Here is a 25,271-nt window from a genome sequence, read left to right as displayed (position 1 = left end):
GATCTTGAGAAAGCATATGATAGAGTTCCTCGAGAGATTCTGTGGTGGGCACTCAATAAGAAAGGAGTCCCTGGTGAATATGTAAAGATTGTGAGGGATATGTATGAGGGAGTAACTACTAGTGTTAGGACAGGTGTGGGAGAGACTGAAAAATTTCATGTGAAAGTAGGATTGCACCAAGGCTCTGTGCTTAGTCCGTATTTATTCTCATTAGTTTTGGACCAGATAATAGCGAAACTACAGGGTAACATTCCATGGTGCTTAATGTATGCTGATGATGTCGTGTTAGTAGGAAATAGTGAAAGAGACTTAGAACAAAAACTGGAACAGTGGAGAAAAGCTCTGGAGGAAAAAGGTTTAAAACTTAGTAGCACAAAAACAGAGTATTTGGAATGTTCATTTAAAGATGGAGCTACTACAAATAAAATGGTATCTTTGGATGGTGAAATGATTGTGAAAAGCAATATTTTTGGATCGGTATTACAGAGTAATGGAGAAATAGATGGAGATGCATGCAGTAGAATTAGGGCTGGATGGATGAAGTGGAAAGAAGCGAGTGGTGTGTTGTGTGACAGAAAAATTCCAATGAAGCTGAAGGGAAAATTCTATAAAACAGCCATAAGACCGGCTATGATGTACGGAACTGAATGTTGGGCAGTGAAAAAGAAAGAGGAACAACGAATGCATGTGGCGGAAATGAGAATGCTTAGATGGATGAGTGGAGTGACAAAGAAGGATAAAATTAGAAATGAGTATATTAGGGGAAGTCTAGGTGTGGCACCAATTGATACCAAAATAAGAGAGCATGGGTTAAGATGGTTTGGTCATGTTCAACGTCGAGACGTTAATCACCCAATACGAAGAATAGCTGAAGTGCAGATTCCTGGAAGGAGTAGGAGAGGAAGACCAAAGAAGACCTGGGGGGAGACGATAAGGCAGGACATGTTGGTAAAGGGGATTAACATTGATATGACCCAAGATAGAATTGTATGGAGAAATGCACATAGGGAAGCCGACCCCGCATAGGGATAAGGCAAAGAGAATGATGATGATTATGTTTTTCTCTAAACATCTTTAAATGACAATATAATTAAATTTAACGTTTTATTCTTTTCAATTATCTTATTTTAATTTTTATCAACAAATGGAATTTTATAGGTTATTTTTATAATTACAAAAATATTTCATGTCATTTGTCAAAATATAAGATTCCTTAACTGCGTTTGCAATACCACTCTTTTAGACCCGTCCTGTATTTGTCCTTTATTAAAGTATCCTCTAATAAAGGATCCTTTATTTTGCGTTATCAACAACTCCCTATTCTCGATATTGACCGGTTATTAACGTTATTGACCGGATTTACGTTATTGTCCGTAGAATATATACGTTGTAAATCCCAAATCATGATTTACAAAGTTTATACATTGTAAATCATGATTCGGGAGTGCTCCTCGTAACATTCAACGTGTGTGTTGATTTATTTATTTCTAGTGCATCTTTATTGTGATTTTAGTGTAGTAATTAAATTAATAGGCTTACAAAATTGTGAGGATGCGAGCATTTTGAACATTTGAAGAGATTTTTTTCTGTGTTCTTCTTTAAGCTCCATCTTCTATCGAAGGTTGTAAATCATTATTGCTATGAGGATCCTGTTGACTGCCGCTGTAAGTAGTTCTGCACTACCTACTGCATTTGAACCATTCCCGTAAGTTCTTAGGTCTGGATATTCTTCGTATTTCCACATTTCGCTTTCCGCGGATTGTACTTTGCATAATAAGTTGTAATAATTTTAGTATTTTAGCCCTCTCATCACAAATGTCCCAAGTACTCAAGTTTTCGTGTTTTAATAGTTAATTTTGTGTTGTAGATTGCAAATAAAAGAATAGCTTAGCCTTACAGGCCTTTCCATAATTCGATCTGACAGATATTTTGCGTAGTTGCTAAGTTTCATCGCTGTTTTGCTGAACATTTTTCAAAAATCCATGAGAAAAATAAAATTCCTGTAGCTGGTTGTATACCATGAATCTCAAAAATACTAGATCTTTTGTAAAAGGTATATTTAAAATTCCCTAAATAAGGGTTACATTACATCACAGAGCGTTTTCGGATTAAAAAATCCATCATCAGTGGATGATCCTTAAATTCCAACCACGTAGGAAGGGTCCTGTGTTGCCCTGGATAATATCCAGGAATATTTATCCTAATAAGGATTATCCTTAAATTCCTACCACGTGAGAAGAGTCCTGTGTTGCCCTGGATAATATCCAGGAATATTTGCAACCAAGGATGATCCTTAAATTCCAACCACGTAGGAAGGGTCCTGTGGTGCCCTGGATAATATCCAGGGATATTTGCAACATCACTAAATATTATTAAAAATGTAGTCATCATCATTCTCTTTGCCTTATCCCTATGCTGGGTCGGTTTCCCTAATTGCATTTCTCCATACAATTCTATCTTGAGTCATATCAATATTAATCCCCTATTACTATCCCCTATTAAGTACCGATCCCAGGTACTTAAAACTATTGCTTTTTACAATCAGTTCACCATCCAAAGATACCATGTTATTTGTAGTAACTCCATCTTTAAATGAACATTGCAAATACTCTGTCTTTGTCCTACTAAGTTTTAAACCTTTTTCCTCCAGAGCTTGTCTCCACTGTTCCAGTTTTTGTTCTAAGTCTCTTTCACTATTTCCTACTAACACGACATCATCAGCATACATTAAGCACCATGGAATATTACCCTGTAGTTTCGCTGTTATCTGGTTCAAAACTAATGAGAATAAATACGGACTAAGCACCGAGCCCTGGTGCAATCCTACTTTCACATGAAATTTATTAGTCTCTCCCACACCTGTCCTAACACTAGTCGTTACTCCCTCATACATATCCCTCACAATCTTTACATATTCACCAGGGACTCCTTTTTTATTGAGTGCCCACCACAGAATCTCTCGAGGAACTCTATCATATGCTTTCTCAAGATCAATGAATATCATATGAGCGTTTGTTCACGCTCATACACGTTGTTTGATGAGGCATCAACTGCTTTATAATGAAAATTGCATCTGTTGTTGATCTGCCCTGCATAAAGCCAAACTGATTCTCGGATATTTCGGTCTCTTCACGTATCCGTCTATCAATTACTCTTTCCCATATTTTCATGGTGTGGCTAAGCAGTTTTATAGCCCTGTAGTTTGTATATTGTTGTATATCTCCCTTGTTTTTGTAGACAGGTACTAGTATACTGCTTCTCCATTCGTCTGGCATTTGTCCAACTTCCATAATTCTATTAAATAAACCTGCTAGCCACCTTGTTCCTGTCTCTCCTAATGCTCTCCATACTTCCCCAGGAATATCATCTGGTCCTACCGCTTTTCCTTTCTTTATTTTTTGAAGCGCTTGAGCCACTTCCTCGTTTGTTATTTTGGTGACGATTGCTGCTACTGTCTCCGTTGACTCTACAGGCTGTCTGTCAAATTCTTCATTTAATAAGCTGTTAAAGTACTTTCTCCATCTCTTTTTGACATCCTTTTCGTGAACTAGTATTTTATTATTGTCATCTCGGATACATCTAATCTGATTAAAATCTTTTGCTTTCTTTGCTCTCTGTTTGACTATTTTATATATCTTCGTTTCGCCTTCCCTGGTATCAAGTTGATCGTATAGGTTTGAATACGCTTCTGCTTTAGCTGCTTTACTGCTACTTTCGCTTCCTTTTTCGCCACCATATAGTTTTGAAGATGTGTGTCGGATCTGGTTTCTTGCCACTTTTTATATAATGTTCGCTTCTCTTTTATTTTTCCTTGTACTTCGTTTGACCACCACCAAGTCTCTTTATCCTCAAACTTTTTTCCGGACGTTTTCCCAAGTATTTCAATAGCAGTCTGTCTAATAATGTTGGCCATTTTTCTCCAAATTGTGTTAGGGCTTCCTTTCATGTTCCAACATATTTTGTCTACTATTATTTCCCTGAATAGACCTTCTTTCTCATCTTTTAGCATCCACCACTTGATTTTTTGTGGTTTTTACTGACATCATTCTATCACTCGTTCTTACAACTTCTACTGCGTTATCTTTCATTTCACTATCAGCAATTATAAGAACTCCATTTCTAGTTTTACTACTCCCTACATACCACAATTTGTATCCTTCACCTAGTTCTTTCGCCCTTTGTCCTTTCCACCTAGTTTCTTGAATACAAGCAATTTGAACTCTTCTTCGTTTGAGCGCATCCACTAACTATAGTCTCTTACCTGTAAGTCTACCAAGATTCCAAGACCCTATCCTGATTTGTCTAACCTGTAATGGTGTTCCCCCTGAGATAGTCCTCACCCGGAGATCCGAACGGAGGCTCATTTTACTTCCGGAATATTTCACCTGAGGAGATGCCATCATTTCAGTATAAGTTTTTATTGCATTGGAGAAGGTCTTTTCATTTTTATGGCCTGAAAAGATTTTTTTTGGATATTTGATGCCTGAATGCCTTTTCTATCAGCACTATACCTTGCCCTGCACGTTTAGCAAATACACCATCAATGCAACCAAAGCGCAGTATTACCCCACAGCCGCCTGCATTTTTCTGTATATGCCAGGATCCCTACTGTAAGGACTGTCCTATAAGCCAATGTATTGGCATATATTATATGAGGCACGTACTTTATTCGGGAGACCCCGGGATATTAAAAATATGTAGTATATCATAACAATTTTCAACATTTAAAGGATTTTTACCCAAAACATTTTGGTGGCTCAAGCATGCACATCATTGGCTTTTATTAACACTGATGATGGATTTTTTAATTCGAAAATGTTCTGTGATGTAATGTAACCCTTATTTAGGAAATTTTAAATATACCTTTTACAAGGGATCTAGAATATTTTTGAGTAATATGTCTTTGTTTTGGGAAGTATAGCCTGTGTCATAGTTTACAGATATTAGCGCCGCTTTGTTTGTTTTTGGTTCCTTTTTGTCCTATAAGAAACTACTGTTGTTTTCTCTGATACCCGAAGTTAAATCATCTTTAGGTTCCACATAGGCATCTAGGCCCTAACCTCTCCCCTACTACAAGAACTCACCACTCTTGGAAAAGAACATTTCTGTGTGTAGCGGCTGAAATTAAAAAAAATCATTGTTTTTGCACAATCTTACTTTCGGGACTTCCCTGTAATCATACCGTTAAATAATTATAATTATTGTTAATTTTTTAGGCCATCATGGGTTTGGCTTACTCAATTTTAGCCAGTAGTCTGTGGCCTCTGGTATCCTTGATCATACCTGAGTACCAGCTTGGAACTGCATATGGAGTGTAAGTATTTATTTTATTTTAAAGTAGAAAAATATCAATACTGTCTCAAATCGAGACGTCACAGATGTCAAATTAATACAGTATAACTTCTTATTTGCTATATATTATTGTTTAACCCTATTTTTAAACCAAATACTTAACAAAAAGGTTTGCAATAAAAGCAGTAAAAGGTTTTTATTTAATAATAAATCTTTAATATAATCTTCAAACAACTTTCTGTGGCTAATGTTTAAAGTATATTTCACGAATTTGCGACTGTTTTGGATTATCGCTAGACAGTGGCGGCTCGTATCACTTAAAGATGGTAGTGCCAGAATTTTTAGTGACGGTTATTTGACGATATTATCAAAAAAGGTATAAAATAGAAATAAAAAAATAGGCGCAGATACTTTTATCTTATATATGTACGTATCTACTATTTCTGGGGTGCCAAGAAATTGACCAAAGTTTATCAAAACAGTTCCGTAAATTAATTAACAATAAAAAAACTCAATTTACCACCTGTATTTACAGTACTGATGTACTTGAAGTTTGTTATTACGATTTAGTCTCTAGAGTTTATTTACAAAATTATAAAAATAACACTATTTCAGTATTTACACACAGGCACAAAGTTCTTTAATATCACTTTTAAAGTTTACGATATATGAAGTCCATTCTTCTTTCTTTTATGGTTGCAAATTTTTCAATGACTTTATTATTAAAATTATCAATGCCATTTACAAAATGTTTTTCTGCAGACAGCATACCAAAAGCACTAAGTCGTTCTTCCTTCATGGCATTTCTAAGGAATGTATTAATTCGTTTTAGCATTGAAAAACAACGTTCTGCTTCAGATGTTGACATAGGAATGGAAATTAATATATGTACTTCAAGTTTAACAGTTTCTTCAAAATGTACATTTTAAACCTTCATCATTTAATAAAACTGATAGCGGAACAGCCTCAGAGGTAGTAGGTAGTACTTAATTCGTCTCGCTGATACAGCACTTGCAATTCAGTTTTAAGCCGAGTTTTGTTTAAAAATAAAAATTTTCTGCATGTTTCATTACGAAATGATTCGGGGAACTGATGCTTATAAATAGAAAGAAAAAAAAATAGCTTATTAAAAATAAATATCCAAAATACAAAATATTTATCCTGGAGCTTTAATTTATACCCATTTGCTTGATTAATGGACGACAAATCAAGTGAAGTACTTTGTATAATGTCCATAACTGCAATGAGGTAGAAAGGCCCGGCTCAAATTGAACCTAAGCCAGACTCAGACACAACCTGCGTCGGCGGGACGGGTGACCCGTGCAGTTATTTTTCTAGCGCACCGCATATTGATCACAACCCAACCCAACCGTTGGCTGTCGCTGTAACGAATAGAGACGGGCAAAATCAGTGCGGACATGTAACGGTTACTTTTGATACCGGTTCTCAGTGGTACTGAGTACAAATACTGATTACAAAATACTGATGTATCTGATCCTTGTACTGAACTGAGTAGGCAACTTAAAATCGGTATTTCTGTACTTGTAACTAGTAACATTTTAAAAATATCTTACACGTCCCTAGTAGTCGTAGCGGTATGACTTTTGAAAACATCGAATTTGATCATAAGCGGGTGCATAAAAAGATATCTTACACTGAGTATTTTATTTCTGCACATAATACCTACATATTTAAAATAATCTCTCCCCTATTGCTCGGTCATAACTCATATTCCTCAATTTACTGCTCGGATCACAATCATTTACAATTACTGCAGTACATATCGCAATCATTTACAATTACTGCAGGTCATAATTCATAATCCCTCCGCTACTGATCGGTCATAAAAAAATTTAATGATGAAGACAAAGCAGTTTTCACTCGGGGTTTTGACTATGCTAATATTTTTATTTATCACAATAAATTGTACTTAGGTAATACCATCCGTATTCATTTCAGATATGTCCATCTCGCAAACAAAAATAAATAAAAATAAACATCTGGTAGTGAGTCACGCGTCCCAAGACCCAATAAAACTGTACGCCGATGACAAAAGTTCCCAAGCTTGACCTGCGAACGAATGAACTGATAGTAGGATGCGCAGAACTGTCTACGCAGTTCGCCGGCGCAGGTTGTGTCTGGCTTAGGTTCAATTTGCGGCGGGCCTTTTCATGTGCTCACGAACAGTATGAACACACCGTGATTGAAAATTCCAACGTGTTTGGGAAGATTTTGGCAACCTGCGATTAACCACCTCACCCAAAATTTTTGTTCTTTGAGGAAACGTAGAAAAGAATGAGCACAAACCAGATAAATTAAAAAAAAATATCCTAGCCTGCTTATTGATGGAACATGCACTTGTCATAACTAAATTCATTTGGTATGCATAGCAATGAACGTAATTTGCAAGAGAATATGTCTCCTTAATAATTTTTTACGCACCATTTAATCCACCACTGATAACAGATGCGCCATCATAACTTTGAGCAATTAATTTGTTCTGAGTATGTTTTAATAAGGGATTTAAAACATTTAAAATGCATTCAGCGATTGACTTAGCATCATGTCCGTCCAGCACGTAAAATCTCCAAAACTGGTCGTCCTTTACACAAATATCGGAAAACTATAACCAATTTAAATTCACCAGGAACGTCTTCACTGCAAAATAAGGAGAATTTTCAATTTCTTTCTTAATTTCCTCATGGTAAACATCTAACATGCACTCCAGGAGTTCATTTTGGGTTTTTTTGAGGCACTTCAAGTCGTTGTCTAATTCGGCGCTAAAATTGACCAGCTCCTTAAATATGCCTACGTTTTTTTAAATTTTTCGTTTCGTCGTGACCCCTTAGAGCTTACTTAAATGCTCCACAAAACCTTTCAATTATTATTATATTTTGCTTATACAATTTATGATTTGTTTCAAGACATATCGATTCTTATCAACCTGTGTATTGTGTTTAATTAGAGTATCACGATAAGCTGAATTTAATTGGGTTTTTATATTTAACTTATGAGCATTGAAAGCTAGAAACATTATTCATGTGCACTTTTTCAGATTTTTCATCTGCTTTCAATTTCTCCCATATATGTACAAGATCATCGATGCCTTTGTTTAACCAAGTCACATCACCTCCAAACAAAACGCATACAAAACAAAACAGTTTATTCGTTTGTTCGCAACCACACAACCAGCTATTTTTATCATAAATAGTTTTATTAAACTTGCGACAGCGAAGTTTTTATCCATTTCCACTTTTTTTTTTCAATTTTTAAATCGGTTAAAGGCCGACGTAGTTTTTTAATTTGTAGTTTTTTTTTTCTAACGAAAAACCACCAAAAGAGTTTTTTAATATACTAATTTGATTCATTGTCAATAAATAAATTAAACGTACGACATAATCAAAATATTATTTATATACCTACTACACCCACGACCACGACGCACAGTGGTTCCAAATGCTGAAAATGTGGTCATGAGGCAAAAAAAGGAGTCCATATTTAGGGATTTTCATGTTTACAGTTGTTTTCTCATACTATCGTAGAGTCCTAATATGCAGGTATGACGATTAGACTAGATGTATTCTGGTTCACAACTCAGGAACAAGTGGGTCATGTCCGGGGTTATTTTGGTCGGCAGAGAAAGTGAAAAAGAACGCTATATTGAAAACGCTGTAAAACGTTTTGTGGTTTATCAATTTTATTGTTGTGAATCAGATTCTTCTTTTTTAAGTATGTAGTAATGTAAGATGTAACTTAAATCAACATGTATTAACCATAAATGCCTTAAATTTGTTAATGCATAAATAGTGAAAATGTACTTAAAATAATTAAAATTTTGTAAAGATGCATTCAAAAAGTACAAAATTCTGCATAATTCTGCGACTAATGTTTATTAATCTTAAAGTATATAGTACGGAGATACAGAATCACTTTTGTTTAACTGCCTATAACTGCCTATGCATTGCTGGCAGTTGTTTGAATACAAAAGTGGAAAATGACGCATATTACATAATTATGGCGATTGTTGAGTATGTATGGGCAGTTGTACATAAGTAATAGGTTCTGAATATTGTACTTCATAAATAAAATGTATTGGTAATCAGCAGTTTTAAAAGTCCCTTATAATATAAAATTTTAAACAAAAATGCGGCTAAAATAAAATATTCGAATTTCTTTCGTCCATATTAAATCCGCCATTTTGTTTAAAAAAAAAGTAAAGTTAGATTTGTAATCAGCGACCTTAACCTACCAAATTTGGCAAAAAAATTTCCTTTTTGATTAATATTTTCAATTTCTTTCCGCCCTGTTGAATTCGCCATTTTGTTTTTCAGAAAAAATAATGCCAGATTCGTAATCAGCGATGCCAAAAACCCTTAAGAACGAAAGTAATTCCAAAATATATAAACAATATACGCTTTTAAAGGTTCATGACCACGTTTTCGGCGTTTGGAACCACTGTGCGACGCACTAAAAGTTTAATAATTATAAATAAATACAGTAAAACCGATTTATCTGTAATCGTGAGGAGAAGGGACGACAGACGTTCGTTTATGCGGTGCATGTGACATTGGGGGTTTCAATCAAATCTGTTATACTGTAATAGATAATAAACAAAATATACAGTAATAGATAAACACAATATCGGCAAGCGAACGCGTAAAGAAACTCGAAATAGATACCTGATAGATACTATGTTATGCTCTACTAAAACTTCCTTTTCGAGATCTCGTGCCTGGCGCGAATAGTCTCGTTTAAAACAAATTATTAAAAGAGCAATATAGCTCTATCTCTGACACTTCAATAGAATTCGTGAAATATACTGCAAACTATATAATTGCAAATAAAATACACTAAGCATCAAAATTAACGCACCACCTTAAAAATGGGACATTTTTGATGTCTTGTATTTCCTAAACCTGTTGTCCGATTTTAGTGATTTTTTTAATATGTTATAGCTTTATTCTTCAAGAATATCGATGTAATAATATTGTTGCTAAACAGATAAGTGTCATTGTATACCGGGTGTAACAATGATAGTCTGTTTTTTTTTCAAAGTTTGGAACACTTTGTGGAATATTCTGGCGTATATAAAATATTGAAATTAAAACTCAACTGTATCCTTAGGCTTTCTTAACATTATGCTTTTTGATTCATTCGCTTACGTTGGACAATAAATAAGTTGGGTATTTTAACAACAAACTAGCAACGTTCTTCATCAATACAGGGTGTTTCTAAATAAGTGCGATAAACTTTAAGGAGTAATTCTGCCTGAAAAAATAATGACCGTTTGCTTTATAAACATATGTCCGCAAATGCTTCGATTCCGAGATACGGGATGATGAATTTTTTCTTACAAACTGACGATTTATTTATTGCTCTAAAACCGGTTGAGATATGCAAATGAAATTTAGTAGGTTTTAAGAGGTAGTTATTGAGCATTTTTGGCATACAATTAAGAATTTAATATTCACTATTGGCGTGCATACGGGTAATATGACCCGTATGCACGCAAATGGTAAATATAAAATTATTAATTGTATGTCAAAAAATGCGCAATAACTACCTCTTAAAACCTACTAAATTTTATTTGCATATCTCAACCGGTTTTAGAGCAATAAATAAATCGTCAGTTTGTAAAAAAAATTCAACATCCCGTATCTCGGAAACGAAGCATTTGCGGACATATGTTTATAAAGCAAATGGTCATTATTCTTTGATGCAGAATTACCCCTTAAAGTTTGTCGCACTTATTTAGAAACCTCTGTATTGATGGCTAGTTGTTAAAGTACCTAACTTTTTTTATTATCCCACATAAGCGAATGAATCGAAAACCAAAATGTTAAGAAAACCTAAGGCTACAGTTAAGTTTTAATTTCAATATTTTATATATGCTAGAATATTCCACAGGGTGTTCCAAACTTTGAGGAAAAAACACACTATCATTGTTACACCCGGTATACAATGACACTTACCTGTTTAGCAATAATATTATTACATCGATATTCTTGAAGAATAAAGCTATAATATACTAAAAAATCGGACAACAGGTTTAGAAAATACGAGACATCAAAAATGTCCCATTTTTAAGGTTGTGCGTTAATTTTGATCCCTAGTGTATTTAACAAAAAAGTGTGCAACTAAAATTGTATTACAAAAACCATAATGTATTAAAAAAAATTACAAAAACCATAATACGAATGGTTTCCTAAAACCATCGTAAAATTTCCTAAACCTGTTGTCCGATTTAAGTGATTTTTTTAATATATTATAGCCTTATTCTTTAGCAATATCGCTGTAATAGTATTGTTGCTAAACAGTTAAATTTTCATTGTATACCGGGTGTATCAATCAAACTGTGTTTTTTTCTCAAAGTTCGCATCACCCTGTGGAATATTCTAGCATTTATAAAATACTAAAATTAAAATCCAACTATAGCCTCATGTTTTCTCAACATTTTGTTTTTTGATTCATTCGTTTATGTTGGATAATAAAGAAGTTGGGTACTTTAACAACTAGCCATGTTTTTCATCAATACAGCGTGTTTTTAAAGAATAATTTGCAAACTTTAAGGGGTAATTCTACATGAAAAAATAATGACAGTTTGCTTTATCAACGATATGTCTGCAAATGCTTCGTTTCCGAGATAGGGGGTGTTGAAAGTTATCTTACAAATTGACGATTTATTTATTGCTCTAAAACCGGTTGAGGTATGCAAATGAAATTTGGTGGGTTTTAAGAAGTAGTTATAACACATTTTTTGACATACAATTAAGAATTTAATATTCACCATTGGCGCGCATACGGGTAATATGAGGGCTTATATTACCCGTATGCGCGCCAATGGTAAATATTAAATTCTTACTTGTATGTCAAAAAATGTACAATAACTACGTCTTAACACCCACCAAATTTCATTTGCGTATCTCAACTGGTTTATAAGCAATAAATAAATCGTCAGTTTGTAAGAAAAATTTCAACACCATCTATCTCAGAAATGAAGAATTTGCGGACATAGGATTATAAAGCAAACTGTCATTATTTTTTCATGTAGAATTACCCCTTAAAGTTTGTCGCACTTATTTAGAAACACCCTGTATTGATAAAGAACATGGCTAGTTGTTAAATTTCCTAACTTTTTTATGGTCCTACTTAAGCGAATGAATCAAAAAACAGAATGTTGAGAAAATATAAGGGGAGAGTTGGGTTTTAATTTGAGTATTTTATAAATGCTAGAATATTCCACATGGTGATGCGAAGTTTAAGAAAAAAACATAGTTTCATTGGTACACCCGGTATGCAATGAAAATTTACCTGTTTAGACACAATATTATTACAGCGATATTGATAAAGAATAAGGCTATAACATATTAAAAAATCACCTAAATTGGACAACAGGTTTAGGAAATTCGAGACATCAAAAATGACCCATTTTTGAGGTGTCCGGTTAATTTTGCACCCCAGTGTATGTGTAAAATGTTTAATAGAATATCTTCAAATCATTTTCTGTAACTAATGTTTAACTATCGATATAAATATTGTTTTTTCTAGAGCTGGTTCGATTCAAAATCTGGGATTGGCCCTCTTTAATATATTTTGTGGTCTAATAATTGACAAATTTGGATATACCGGCGTAGAAATCTTTTTCATAGCAAGTTTAATAGGTAATTATGCATTTTTTATATCTAAACATTTATTTAGAAACAAATACTGTGTATCATTTAAAAACGATGTTCAAGTTATTTTGGATTTATGGTGCACCCTGTATATATCAGAGTACTTGTTAATATTTTTTATGTTTACAGCGGCTTTTATTTCTTCGGTGGGACTCTTATTCCTGGATAGAATTGATAATGGACTGCTAAACAAGACTCCTGGAGGAAGGTCAAGGCATCATATGTGAGTAAATTTTTTTTATTAGCTTATTAACTTCTTTAATATTACACATCAAATAATAGGTTATATACTTATTCATTTTCTTCATCATTATTTCTTTTCTTCATCAGGTCATTTACAACTTTTAACGGAAAACGAACATTTTGACTCAAAAATGAATAACCATTTTCAATTTCGTTGCAACACGAAACTACAGCCGCATCATTATTCCAGTTCAATCAGAGAGTGCAGCAAGCACCTCTACCTGTTTCGAAACTTATTAGTCTCTCATCAGGAGGCACATATGCTGCTCTCTCTGACCCAACTAGGACAAACCCCGGCGTGCAGTCACGGATTGCAATGAACGAAATGGCAGGGATGCCCAAGCGGCAAATGCTAGCAAAAAACTAAGTTTTCAACCTGAATAAACTAAGTTTGAACTGGAATAATGATGCGGCTGTAGTTTCGTGTTGCAACGAAATTTAAAATGGTTACTCACTTTTGATTTACCTACATGTTTACTCTGATTAGAGTACGAAGGGAACCATTCTCGTTGGAACTTTACCGCGCTGAGCAGATGGGACGTGAATTATAAATTGTAAAATTCCCTCATCCTCATCTTCCTTAGTCTCAGCATCCGTTATGGCTTGCAAATTGTAGAAGCCTCGGAGGTGTTACCAGAGAAGGTTCCCATTGTTTTCAATCTGGTAGGATGTAGAGTAACATTTTTGGATGTTGTTTTATATGCTATTAGATTGAAAACTTAGTTTTTTGAACATTTTGACCTTTACTAAACTCATTTTGATGTAGTTTTCGCTAAAATTCAGTCATTTGAAATTAGAGAAATATCGCATAAGATAAAGTAACCGTTAATACCGTGTCAAGACGTAAATAACGGATAACGGTCTATTTCAACACAGGCATCAAGAGAGTCATCGTCATCGCAAATGTTCTGGTACAGGGTTTAACGTTATTATGACAACCGACGTTTTGGATTAAATGTAAGGAATACTGTAACTGTTTTTTTATTAAAAAATGAATTTGGATATTGAGCAGGTTGACATGCATTTTAATTTTAATGATTTAACCAAAAATAAATATAAATAATCAACATAAAAATAATATAAAATATCTGAATAACTAATATCCTAAGCACAAAAAGTAGCCTATTGTAGATAAAATAAGAACACACCTGTTTCTCAACACAATAAACAAGGTGATTCACAGTATTTAGTTTATAAAATTTGTTATTATCGCCCACAGTGTACAGTTAACGTTATTATCGCCCCTTTTTTCGACCTAAATAGAGAGTTTTTAAGCCCCTTATTTCAGTAACGTTAAACGTTATAGGTACGTTATTTTGCTCATGAACATTATCAGAAAAATAACGTATTACTATATTACCGGATAAGGTATTCCCTTATTTAGATAGAAATAAGGTTCACGTTATTAAGGGATTACGTGTTTGTAAGATTGCCGAATGCCATATTTCTAAATAAAAAAAAGCTTGCCACTCACGGGGAGCTATACTATAATATTTATTGTATTATATCATATCGCTCACCATTGGGACCGTGCAAGTTCGGAAAAGCGACACCTGGTTTCATAGCTCGGCAACTTTTTCGCACTTTTAATTATATTGGCCAATTATATTAGTCCTGGTTGCTAGACAATTGTCAAGACTATAGCCCAAAAAACTTATAAGAAGAAAAAGTAATATTAAGGTTATGTTATTAAAAGGTAAACAATTGTATGTAGTAAATAAAATTAATTATTAAAATGCACTACTACAAGCAAAATACAATTAATTAAATTTACTTTTATATAATAATTGCATATCATATCAATATTGTGGAGCAACATATAATTTTTCTTCTCCATTGACAGTAGATAGGAAATATACGTCAATTTGACAATTTCAATTGACAATATGAATTATTTAAGAAAGTTGCAAGATTTCTCCGCTATTCGCGCACGCTCGTTTCTCGTATCACCTCCAAGTACTTGCACACGGCGAATAGTAATGAGTGAGTCTGTACACGGAACCATTAGTTCCAGGAACCATAAAGGCTGATTCTCACTAGCATGCAAGGCAAGTGCTCGGCATGGGCAAGGCATCGGCTTGGCAAGATACATTTTACATAAAATCTGATGCACTTCACGGGATGTAATTCACATGCGTGCCAGGCACCGGCAAGCGACGAGCTTTGCATGCGACGTTCTTTTCGAAACAATCTGTGCCGAGCATGTGCCTTGCCGTTGCCGGTCCGGTTCCTTGCACGTCTAATGAGAATCGGGCTTACGGTGCGTTTCTTAAGGTTTTTAATTTTGTGAACATTCTTGACGTAATGGCATAAACGACATCAAATTTACATTCAGAATCAACGTACCAGTATTATCTAAGAACATTATCCAATTCAAAACACTAAAAATTATGCCTGTGAAAGTATTTAATTCCTATTTGGATCTAGATACGAATACTCTATACAAAATTTTGTGTTACAGAGAAAGAGAAAGCAAAGGGGAACATCCAGGAGGGAAAGTTGATGTTGTTACTTCTTAGTGATTAAACAGAGATAATTAATGGATATTTATTATTTCAATGGATAAGTTATTCAATTTTATCAATTAAAAGTAATAAGTTTTATTAAAAATATGTATATTTGTTTATTTTTTAAATATTTATTATTTTTGTGTTTTTGCATATTAAATGGAAATGTTAAAATATATTTTATCATTACAATGTTCTATGTCTATGTATTACAATTTTTTTGATCTAGATTTTTAAGTTCAATACTGAGTGTAGGTATCACTTACCGTGTTCCAGATACTGCAATTTTGTCTACTGTAGTCTAATACATCCAGCATATTGTACAAAAAGATGCCCTTTTATTTTCTACATTCGTCATATACCTGTTTGCGTCTCTTTTTATCATATGTAACGTTATGTATGTCCTTTGTATAATTTTCTTTGTCACGTGTACTTCTCCGCGAATTTTCATTTCAGTTTACTTACTTCATATAAATTTGCGTTATAATACTAATCTATTCCGTTCGTTTTTTCTACTGTAGACAGATGAAGCATATTTACTTCAAAATAACTAAAACAAAAGAACAATTTTGATAAGATTTATTTACTCAATATAACAATAATTCTTCTTGATGTGCCCATCCGTTACAAATGTTGGCGATCATCAAAGCGATCTTGATTCTATCTGCAGCAGTGCGGGAAAGCTGCACATATGTTGTGTTGAACTAGGTTCAGTGGTTCTTTAACCAGGATATTCTTCTGTTTCGTGGACCTCGCTTTCCAAATATTTTTGAAGGATTCTTAGATGAGTTCATTCTTCTGAGGACATCATCATTTATGACTCGATCAGTCCACGAGATCTTAAGTATTCTCCGATATATAGAGATATGTTGGTCGATATATATACACTCACCGGCACAAAATTCCGCCACCCAAAATTTTTGATTAAGTTTGATAATTTATAACTTTATTATTTGTACTCCGATTTTCAAGATTCTTGCACCAGTTTGTAGGTACATGTATTAATATCGTTTGGTATTATTCCGGTAACACAAAAATTTTGCTTACATCGCATTATACGGGGGTGAATGGAAGTGTTGTATTTCCTAATTTTAAAACATTCTGTGGAAAAATGGAAGGGCTGGTTTTGTTTCGTAGTCCTGTCATATTATCACGGAGGCATCACTAAAATTTTGTTTCTTGTAAGAGCTGTACCATTTTTTGTAAATAAAAACACTGATTGACTCATAAAATAGAGGTTGGATTGATAAGATTAGGATGGCCCGCATGCAGCCAAGATCTCAATCCTATTGAGTATTTATGGGATGATTTAAAAAAAAGCTATTTGCCGTCATCCTAGGCCTCCAGAAAATTTGGTACAGTTATGGCCCTGGTAGAGGAATATCGGGTTATTCCCGAGGCAAGGATAACACATCTTTATTCGATGCCAAACATATTGCGAGCAGTTGTTGCTGCAAAAGGTGGACATACCCGCTATTGAGTTGTTTGGTTTTGTTGTTAATTTTGTTTTGTTTTGTTAATTTTAGTGTGTTTGATATTTTTAATTAAAAAAAATCCAAAGCAGTGTTTTTATTTACAGCTCTTACAAGAAAAGCGATATTTGGATAATTCAAAAAACAAAACCTTAGTGATACTTCCAGGATAATACAAAATGAGTTTGGAACAAAATCAGTCCCCAAAATTTTTCCACAGAATTGTTTAAAGTTAAAAGAAAATACATCGCTTCCATTCGCTCCCATATAATGCCATCTAAGCAAAAAAATTTTGTTACCGGAATAATAAAAAACGACATCAATACATGTACCTACAAACTGATGCAAGAATCTTGAAAATCGGAGTACAAATAATAAAGTTACAGATTGTCAAACTTAATCAAAAATTTTGGGTGGCGGAATTTTGTGCCGGTGAGTGTATGTTGGTATTTCTCCATATTAGTATATGTTGTTGAGTATATTTGTGATTATTGATGTTGATTCATTGTCCATTAGTTTGGGTGGTTCTGTTTGTATATTATCTGGGCCTGCTGCTTTGCCATCCTTGCCATATCTGTTTATGTGTTCTGTTCATTATGCGATTGTGAATATGTCAAAAACAGAATATGTGCGAATAGGCAGTGAAAAGGAAGACCCGGAAATTGGACAAATGAAAAAGTGCTACGAATACAAATATTTGGAACGTATTATCTGCAGTAAAGGAACAATGGAACGAGATATCGAATATAGAGTGCAACCAGTCAGGAAGAGTGTTCAAATTCTGAATATTCGATACTGTGGTCCAACAGAGCTACTTTGAAAACTAAAGTGACAATCTACAAACTAATTTTAGAGCCCATTCTTACATATGGAGCAGAATGTTGGCAAATGACAGCAAAAGGAAAGAAAAAAGTTGACACGGTTGAAATGAATTACCTCAGAAGAGCTTGTCGTATATCAAGAGCAGAACGTATAATAATGAAGAAAAACAGATATACATAAAACTTCGGAAAGAATAGAAACTAGACAATTAATATGGTATGGACACGTGCAGCGGATTGATACCAACAGATGGACAAAAAGAGCTATAGAAGATAATCCAAGTAATAGAAGGAAAGTCTTGGATACAGGTTGTTATGGAAACCATGAAAGACAGAGCCATTGATGAAACACCTGAAGAGTTAGAAAAAGATGCCGATCGAAATGCGGCAAGCGGCAAAAGCTGTATAACCCCAGCCTAAACATATGCAATTATTTTCTACATGCCATGAGAAGAGTAGGAGTGAAGTAAGAAAAATACTAAAATGATATATTAAAAGACAATAAAAAAATGACCACGATAATTTTGGTCTTTAAAAATGGCTTGAAACTCGACAATTGTGACGATATAGTATCAGGAGAAGAGAAGAGTAAAAATATAAAGTTACTGAAAATCCTGAGTCTGTAAAATTGGTTAAAAATTGACAATTGTTTGCATTTAGCATCAGAAGAAGTTAAGAATGACCTGTGAGATCTCGCCTACTGTTGAATCATCCCTAGTAATTTGTTAGGAAGTTTACAATGCCGTTTGACATTAGATTGTAGAGATATTACCGAGGAATGGGTTTTTGGGTTTCGAGCATGATGACATTATTATTTTTCTAAATTTTTGATGTCGCGTATCTCCTAAACCTGTTGTCCGATTTAAATGACTTTTTGAATATGTTATAGCCCTATTCTTTGTCAATATCCCTGTAATAATATTTTTGCTAAAAAGGTAAATTTTCATTGTATACCGGGTGTACGAATCAAACTGTGTTTTTTTCTCAAAGTTCGCAACACCCTGTGGAATATTCTAGAATTTGTAAAATACTGAAATTAAATCCCAACTATAGCCTCAGGTTTTCTTAACATTCTGTTTTTTGATTCATTCGCTTATGTTGGATAATACAAAAGTTATGTACTTTAACATCTAGCCATGTTCTTCATCAGTACAGGGTGTTATAAGTCTAATGGGTTTTAGGGACTAAATAAGTTCGACAAACTTTAAGGAGTAATTCTGCATTAAAAATATTGACAGTTTGCTTTATAATCATATATCCGCAAAAGCTTCGTTTCCGAGATACGGGATGTTAAATTTTTTCTTACAAACTGATGATTTATTTATTGCTTTAAAACCGGTTGAGATATGCAAATGAAATTTGGTAGGTTTTAAGAGATGGTTATTGCGCATTTTTTGACATTTAACTAAGAATTTTATATTCACTATTGGAGCGCATACGGGTAATATGACCGATCATATTATTCGTATGCACGCCAATGGTGAATAAAAAATTCTTAATTATATGTCAAAAAATGGTCAAAAATTACGTCTTAAAACCCACCAAATTTCATTTGCATATCTCAACCGGTTTTAGGGCAATAGATAAATCGTCAGTTTGTAAGAAAAAATTCAACATCCTCTATGTCGGAAACGAAGCATTTGCGGACATATGTTTATAAAGCAACCGGTCATTATGTTTTCATGCAGAATTACCCCTTAAAGTTTGTCGTACTTCTTTAGAAACACCCTGTACTGATAAAGAGCATGCCTTGTTGTTAAAGTACATAACTTTTGTATTATCCAACATAAGCGAATGAATAAAAAAACAGAATGTTAAGAAAACCTGAGGCTATAGTTGGGTTTTAATTTCAGTATTTTATAAATGCTAGAATATTCCACAGGGTGTTGCACTTGAGAAAAGTGCTTTGAGAAAAACTTTGAGAAAAAAACACAGTTTGATTCGTACACCCGGTATACAATGAAAATTTACCTGTTTTGCAAAAATATTATTACAGGGATATTGACAAAGAATAGGGCTATAACATATTCAAAAAATCACTTAAATCGGACAACAGGTTTAGGAGATACGCGACATCAAAAATGACCCACTTTTTAGGGTGCCCGTTTTCTATGACGCGCAGTTTATCAAAGAAACGTGAAACATGAAACAAATAAACTGTGAAGAACGAAACCGTTTCATATTATAGAGTGACCTAACCGATCCTGACAGAGCCTACAGCAGAGGAAGCTACGCCTTCAACAGCGTCCAGCCATTGTGTTCTGTGCCAGTTTTAGTTTTAGTTTTCGTGCTCGCGTATCAGTGTATGTGCGCATCTCACCGGTAAACAGGGTAATGTGTGTGTGTGTGTGTGTGTGTGTGTGTGTGTGTGTGTGTGTGTGTGTGTGTGTGTGTGTGTGTGTGTGTGTGTGTGTGTGTGTGTGTGTGTCGTGATGCTTTGGTCACTGGACCTTACATCTCTCTGCCATTGTAAAGACAAACAATTTTACTTATTGTTTTCATTGTAAAACAGATTGTAAAAAAACTTGGATGTTAATAAAAAAAAATATAGAGTGTAGGAAATAGGTTGAACTTCGCAAATAAGTCCGGTTTTATTTTTTTTTAGTATATCAAGGGGTGCTTTTAATGAGACTAACTTTGTCTTAAAAGATTTCGCCCCGGAACACCCATTTTCATCCCTCTAAAAGGGGTAGTTTGTGGTTTTTGCGAAACGTAGCCCTTCATGTACGTTATTGCAAAAAAAACCTTAATAGAAATATGAAGAGGGCTATATTTCCTACAATTTATTCCGCGACAGCATATATCTATGACACACCGTTTAGCGGAGGTGGCGCCCCAAAGTTGACAAGTTTTTTAAAAAGGATGTTTTAAAAACATATATTTTTCCCTAACCGTAATGGGAATCAAGAAGCAACCCAGCGGCAATTATTAATCACAAATAAATGTCTGATTTTTTGGTATAGGTTTCATTTAAGGGCAATTGTCCATTTTTTAATTACAGGGTGTTAAATTTTAAAAAGCCATTTTTTATATATACCATCTGAACCGCTTATGCTAGCGTGAAAAAACTTTCAGAGATTACCCATGTGTATTATTTACAAATTTGTATAATTCACCCCCATATTTTCCCCGAAACCACCCAAAAAAGGGAAAATAAATAAAGAAAATATGCAAAAATTGACTCTGGGAAACCACTGTGGCTTTAGGGTGCAAATAAAGTAAAATATGTATAGGTCATAATATGTAGTAGACAGCGTGTTCTTTTATTTGTCATAAGTATGTTATTAATAAAATGAGTAGGTAACAAAAAAAAAAACAAAAACTGGAGCCCGTCAAAGCATTTCTGAGGTTTACGGCGCCACTGTGCCGTAACGGTTGCTTATACGAAAAAAATGCATAGGTCCTTATTTGTACAGCAAATAGTGGTCTTTAATTCTGTATAAGCGTTGTTTCAAAAAAATATATAGGTAATGAAAAAATCGTAAAAACGTGCTCGTCAAACTTATTTTCAGGGATAAGGGTAGTTTCCTCAGGGATGTTGCAATAAACATAATATATATTTATAAAAAAACCCCTACTGATGAAGTAGGATTTTTCCCTACCCCCTTTAAAGGAATGAAAAGAATGAAAATGGGTGTTCCGGGGCAAATCTTTTAAGAAAATGTTAGTCTCATAATAAGCACCCCTTGATATACCAGAAAAAATAGTAAAATCGGACTTGTGTCGAGTTTGCGAAGTTTAACCTCTGTTGCCTACACTAACATACTAATCAAAGAAACAAAAATAAAATTTGTATAGTAAATAATAGGAAGTGATGATGACGAGGTCGTTGCTGTTGTGGAAACTCTTTTATTACTGCCCAAAAATCATAACTATAGTACATAATATTTGGTTGCAAACGAATTAAATAATCATCTTGCCAAATTTCAATAACTTTGTAGAATAAGTATTCAAACATTTACATTATTTTATTGTGGGTCCTGGTTAAAAAAAAAACGATATTTTCTTGTTATTGTCTATTCGAGTACCACTCCAGGTTATAATTGTACAACTCTTCGTTCTGCTCCACCATAGAAACCAATGCAATATTAAATTTTTGGTCAGCATTTATTTTACGCACGTAATTAATTATTCAAAACAATGAAACTGATATCGAAAAATAGAACACGTCCTATTTCATGAAACACGTTTCAAGAAGATAAAAATGTTACATGGGCATGAATCACACTAGTTTCATAGATATGCGGACGTCTATTTGTTTAGCAGTGTTTTATTTCCATGAAACGGGTTTCACGTTTCATGTTTCTTTGGTGTGCGCCTTCGGAAGATAATAATGTTTCACACGCATGAATCACAAATCACACTCGTTTCATTGGTATGCGGACTTCTATTTGTTAGCATTGTTTTATTTTCCTGAAACGTGTTTCACGTTTTATGTTTCATGTTTTACGTTTCATGTTTCTTTGATCTGCGGCCTGCCTGAGAGTGACCTGCGAGATTTTTTATGTTTCCCTCTTCTTGCTACCTTTTTTATGAATGCGCAATAATTATAATAACTCCTTCTATTCCTTTCAAGAACATAATTTCGTGTGGCGTTTGATTGGAAGTATTTCTGTCTTACTTCAATTGCCTTCGTTTTAGTTTCTTGGGAATCCCAGTGGAATAGGTTTTTTGCTTTCGAACACTATGACAGTATTCTTTTCGTAATATCTTGTATTATATGATTTACGTATAAAACTGTATACCCTTCTATTTCTAATGCGATACCGTCTGATTCCCATTTTTCCTTGGTTATAGTTTCTTTTAAATAAATATAAACTTGCCTAAAAATCTTACTCTTCTTCTTCTTTTACTTCTTGGAGATCTTTCGATCTGTTTAATTCTGAAGCTGTCTCTGGTTAATTTCCTGGGAGGTAGATTGCCAACTATCCCTCCATCTTTTAGGTTGGGTTGGGGTAGGGTTGTTTTCTAGGGCAATTTTTGGGAATCTATTCTCATCCATTCGTCTTACATGGTTATCTTACTACTTTTAGAGAATGCTCGGAGATCATAGTAACTTCTTACCCCCTGTTAAAAATTTAATCTAAGGTCAGATTTGATAGATTGTTATCTGTTATTTTAACCTTCATTTTTAGTTTCCGGGAAATTACAAAAAAATCAGCATCCCATTTTAAGTCAACTGTAGGATATAGGTCTCCCCTGTTTGTATCCAGATTACACGGTTTTGTGCAGTATGAATAAAATTGGTCGTCAGCTTTCGTAGATCATCTTGCCATCATGAAGGTGGTCTTCCTCTGTTTCGTTAATATGTCTTGATGACGCACTGAAGTTCTTGCTTTGCTTTCCTAACTGAGCGCTCTAAAGCGAAGTTGAATATCAAAGGGGAAAGTGGATCGCCTTGTCTTAAACCTTTTCGATTTTAAACTCAGCAAATGATCGTAATTTCTTTATTTTCCATCTTATGACCTTAACCTCTCTTCACGGTTTTAATTATTTTTTTAAACATTATGAGATTAAAGAATAGAGGGCTCAAGAGGGCCCTGCCTTATACCTGTGCCTGTATTATTTTGGCCTGCATTTTGCTGTCCTTATGTATATCTTCGATTTTTATACCATTTAATTTTATTTCATGACTTATCTTTTGTTTTGTATATCGTTTTCATTAAATACTTGTATGTAATTAAATGTTAATTTTTGTTTGATGTTTTTTCTCTATTATTTAATTGTCTCCTATTTTTAATACCCATATCTTTTTTCACTCCACTTCTATTGTTATGTCGTGACATTTTTTGTCCTTCTAAAATAACATTTGCATTTAATATGAATAAATGGACCTTCTTATATAAGTTTACACTAAAACAATCAGACCAGTCAAGTTAACGGATATGATAATTGTATTAAATAGATACCGTATGTAATGATAGACAAAACTTGATATAAAAGTTAAAATTCTTCGTGTACTAAACTAATTCATTTTATAAAAATAGTCTGTTGTCATATTTTTAGCCATAGGAAAAAATTAGTGTGCAACACGCGTATAATGTCCACTTACTCTTAGTTTCCCCTTACTAAGTGAACGTATAATGTCCACTTACCCTTACGTTCCTCTTACTAAGTGAACATTAGTGTCACTTTTCTTGGAAAATTGGTACCACTGTATGCTTTCACTTTATACTGTTTCACATTTGTGGTACTGATTGACTAAAATTCATAAATTCAGTAATAGTATTGTTTACATAGTAATAGTTAGTCAGTCCAATAGGTAAAGGACCCGGCAGAAACCTTATGGGAAATGGCTCTCTGTAAAATGCTCTGAAACTTTGGGTTCTGGTAGTCCTTGATGTGTAGAACAAAAGACTCAATGGGCGCGTAGCTCCAAAAAATCATAGTTTTAAGATATAAGCCTCTGAAGTTATAGGTACAGTGAGGACGTTTGAGTTGGAATAAATTAATTTTCTCGAGAATGGGCGACTTTGGAGATAAGTTACGAATCAGATCGATTTTTATTTTTAAGTTATAATTTTTTGGGATATATATCATACTAGTGATGACGCCATCTGAGCGTGATGACGCAATCGATGATTTTTTTAAATAAGAATAGGGGTCGTGTAATAGCTCATTTGAAAGGTATTCAATTCTCTATTTACTAACGTATAGATTAACATAATTATTTATACAGGGTACCCAAAAATGTTTTTGAATTAAATTAATTGAGACAAAAAGAAGAATGTATATGATTTATTTCATTCGAAATACATTTTACTGTTGTCCGAAAACGGGAAATAATGTTTATTTGATAAATAAATATTGTTGTTCGCTTAAATTCAATATTAAAGCTGCCACCCACCTGCCTCTTAGCAGTTTGAACATTTAATTTAAGCGAAAAGCAATGTTTATTTTTCAAATTACAGTAAAATGTATTTCGAATTAAATAAATTATATACATTCTTCTTTTTGTCTCAATTAATTTAATTCAAAAAACTTTTGGGCACCCTATATAAATAATTATGTTAATGTTTATATTAGTGAATTGAGAATTGAATAACTTTTCAAATGAGCTATCACACGACCCCTATTCTTATTTAAAAAAAATCATCCATTGCGCCATCACGCCCAGATGAATGACGTCACTAGTATGATATATATGCCAAAAAATTATAATTTAAATATAAAAATAGACCTCATTCGTAATTTATCTTCAGAGACGCCCATTCTCAAGAAAATGAATTTATTCCAACTTAAACGTCCTCACTGTACCTATAA

The 25,271-nt window shown here is 33.8% G+C and overlaps 1 protein-coding gene across 3 annotated transcripts in view; it reads left to right on the top strand.

Annotated features, from left to right (window-relative positions):
* LOC126890538 (major facilitator superfamily domain-containing protein 1-like) overlaps positions 1-25,271 on the top strand; it is a 180,148-nt gene that overhangs the window by 116,459 nt on the left and 38,418 nt on the right. For 2 of the 3 annotated variants that reach the window (XM_050659545.1, XM_050659544.1), the window contains exons 7-9: positions 5,217-5,314; positions 12,841-12,953; positions 13,095-13,188. In XM_050659545.1, the coding sequence (XP_050515502.1) occupies positions 5,217-5,314; positions 12,841-12,953; positions 13,095-13,188 (305 nt within the window). Of the gene's footprint in view, positions 1-5,216; positions 5,315-12,840; positions 12,954-13,094; positions 13,189-15,669; positions 15,912-25,271 lie in introns of those variants that run through there. The other variant, XM_050659546.1, reaches the window with a different exon arrangement.

The sequence above is a fragment of the Diabrotica virgifera genome, chromosome 8, assembly GCF_917563875.1.
Source record: "Diabrotica virgifera virgifera chromosome 8, PGI_DIABVI_V3a".
In the NCBI taxonomy this organism is placed as follows: domain Eukaryota; kingdom Metazoa; phylum Arthropoda; class Insecta; order Coleoptera; family Chrysomelidae; genus Diabrotica; species Diabrotica virgifera.
Note: the sequence above shows the minus strand (reverse complement) of the source record. Positions and strands in the feature narration are given on the sequence as shown.